The sequence below is a fragment of the Notothenia coriiceps genome, unplaced genomic scaffold, assembly GCF_000735185.1.
Source record: "Notothenia coriiceps isolate Sejong01 unplaced genomic scaffold, NC01 NC01_scaffold00000495, whole genome shotgun sequence".
NCBI classification, from domain to species: Eukaryota; Metazoa; Chordata; class Actinopteri; order Perciformes; family Nototheniidae; genus Notothenia; species Notothenia coriiceps.
Genome location: NW_011333196.1, coordinates 305117 through 308107, shown reverse-complemented (window position 1 = coordinate 308107; position 2991 = coordinate 305117). Strand labels below are relative to the sequence as shown.

General features: G+C 47.3%; 1 protein-coding gene across 1 annotated transcript in view; it reads right to left on the bottom strand.

The window, feature by feature from the left end:
* Window positions 1–458: 458 nt before the first annotated feature.
* The window catches only part of LOC104954861 (deleted in autism protein 1 homolog), a 17505-nt gene continuing 14972 nt past the window's right edge, over window positions 459–2991 (bottom strand). Inside the window, exons 3-4 of the mRNA XM_010782061.1 lie at window positions 1645–2030; window positions 459–606 (exon numbers count right to left, since the gene is read on the bottom strand). Of these exons, the coding sequence (XP_010780363.1) occupies window positions 459–606; window positions 1645–2030 (534 nt within the window). The remainder of the gene's footprint in view (window positions 607–1644; window positions 2031–2991) is intronic.

Here is a 2991-nt window from a genome sequence, read left to right as displayed (position 1 = left end):
GAGAGAGAAAGGGGGAGAGAAAGTGGGAGAGAGGGAGAGGGAGAGAGAGGGGGAGAGAGAAAGGGGGAGAGAAAGTGGGAGAGAGGGAGAGGAAGAGAGAGGGGGAGAGAGAAAGGGGGAGAGAAAGTGGGAGAGAGGGAGAGAGAGAAAGGGGGAGAGAAAGTGGGAGAGAGGGAGAGGGAGAGAGGAAAAGAGAGCGCTTCCGCTCATCTCTCCCGTGTTATTCTCCAAAGTTCATGTAAACTTGTTCTTCATTTGATGTAATAATGATGTTGGTTGTTGTTGTTTGTGGAAGCTCCGGTGAATGAGCATTAACTGAGTTTCAAACATCACTTTAAATGGAAGATCCCCATAGGCCCCGCCCACTCGATCGGATCGGCGATCGGTATTGGCCGATACTGATTCCGGCGATCGGCCCCAAAATTGGCGATCGGAGCATCCCTAGCTTTTGAGTTTATTTAGGAGTGTTTTGGGGGTACCTTCTCCAGGACGTGCGGCTCGTCCCTCAGGCAGCGGTTCAGGTCGCTGCGGGCGTACATGCTGAAGTCCTCCACCATCATCTTATCAATCAGCTTCTCCAGCTCACACAGCTGAGAGCCCAGATGTCTGAGGGACACAGAGAAGACAGACGGACATTTAGCTGCAGTTTGTGCGGTTTCTGACTTTAAGTACACAACTTCCTGTACTTAGGCTTTAAAGGTCACATGACATGGTTTGAGAGTCATAATGTGACCATGTCTGACAAACAACATACTAGACAGTTTCATCTAGATGTTGTTGTTGATTAAAAAAAAGCGTTGACATTTTTTTTTTTTTTTTAAATAATTCAGTCACTGCACTTCATTCCATTTTAATCTCATCATGTTCTGGTGCGATGATTCAGCATGATGTTGTTCTCATTGTGCTCACCTGTATTTGACTGAAAAGAGACTGAAATGTTGGCCAAGAAAGATTAATAACAGACTTTCTTTCTATCAGTCAGAAATGATATTAAAATACACTTTTAAAGTGAAGCCAGCTCAGACGACGTTTTTCATGCTAATTCTCTCCTCTATACTTTATGGCTTCTCATTAACCAGCTCAGGAACAGCTTGAGGTATCTTTGCTTCAATTCAAAGGTCATGTCTGAATCTTAATTTCTACATTAGACTGAAAGGAAAAGCAACTTGAGACTAAACCTGAGTGACATTCACACACACCGCACGTGGGGCTTTTTGTAGGAAACTGAGTTGTCACTGCACTTTCAATTTGAATCTCATCATCTACTGCTGTGATGATTCAGCATTATTTAGATTTCATCTGAGCTCAGCTTCCTTCAACTAAGAATAGACAAACAAAAGGTGGCCAAAAAGACTAAAGAGACTTTCTGTCAGCAAAAAATGTGCTTAAAATAAAGGGGAAACATTTTCGTTCTAAAGCGTTTTTTTTTCTTTCTCGCCTGCATACTTTAACGTACCTTGTCATTAATCAATCAAACAGCTCAGGAATAACTTCTCCCACAAAGTAAAGCAGCTCGAGTGGAAGTATCTTTGCCTCAATCAAAGGTAACGTCTGACTGAACCTGAATGCACTAAGCCATGCTTCTGAGGTAACGTGAAGCTGGCTCTTTTCTGCTGTAACAAAGCACATTTCCCCCCTCCTCACCTGAAGCTGTGGACCCCCTGCAGCTCCTGCTGAAGGACCTCCTTGGTGGTGGAGATGAGCTCCAGCGCCCCCATGAACTCAGCGGTGGAGAGCAGCAGCTGCACGGTGGGCTGCGTCTGGTGCACCGCCGCCATCAGCTTCAGTTTGTTGTGCAGCTTCACGCAGTTGTTTCGGGTCAGGTTGGTGCGCAGGGCCCTCAGAGGCCCCTGGACCGTGACCCGGTCGATGGCGGCGATGCGGCCACGCAGGACGGCCACGGCCCGCTGAGTGTCCTGCAGACGGTCCTGGAGGTCGTGCTGAGAGGACATGGCGTGGAAAAACGCATCGGAGCGAAGAGAGATCTGCCGGGCGATGCTCACCTCCACCACGTCCAGGTAGTGGCTCAGCTGAGGGGGAACACAGATCAGGGTTGCAGTCGAATAGTCCAAACATCAGCTCCTATCGTCTTTTCCTATCCACTATTCCTTGACCTCTGTGTGAAACGTCACGGGGTTAAGGAATAGTGGATAGGAGAATTCAAAAGGACTTTATGAAAGTTGACAACAGAGAAACCTATATTCTTCATGACCTAGGTTGGAAGTGAAATCTAAAAGTGAAGTCAAACTTATGCTTGTCGCCCTCCGGTCCACACGTATTAATCCACATGAATCCCAATACGTATTACTGTATGAAAAGATCTTAAAATAAATACAAAAGTACGTCCAGGTAGTGGCTCAGCTGCAGGGGAAATATGATATAGAAGCAGAATACTATGTTGGACAAGAACGTCTATACCAGGGGTCGGCAACCCCTGGCACGCGTGCCAGCATTGGCACGCGGCACCGTAACCAGTGGCACACTAGGAATAAGTGGAATAAGTGTGCAAAATATTTAAATTGTATTTTCGGATCCTGAACGAGACCGCCGCCAGAGCGCGTCTCCCCGTTACCTCCAGAAGGAAGCCATGCACGCAACGCAGCCCCGCTCTCTTTAACTTCAGGTGACTTTCTGCCGCTTTCCTCCGTGGTGCAGTGCTGATCGTTTCACCACGGAGGAAAGCACTTCACTAATTGCAGTACCCATAAGGAGCTGTACAAATGCCGCAGTTTTTGCGTGGCTGTGTATTTAGTTGAAAGCCCAGTGGCGATCTGCTCATCTCTCATCGAAATAATATGCTACAAAGGGGCGGACTGGCCAACTGTGTGTTGAACTTTCCTGTCGGCTCCCAGACCGTAGTCGAGGAGGGAAGAAGCAACAAGCTTCAGGTTCAATAACCCACTTTAGCTTAAATGACTGGAGAGAGGCGAGCTCTTCTTGGGAGGCCGTTGCATTTATTTAGCTGTTCTTCTGTTTCACACAGACCAACTA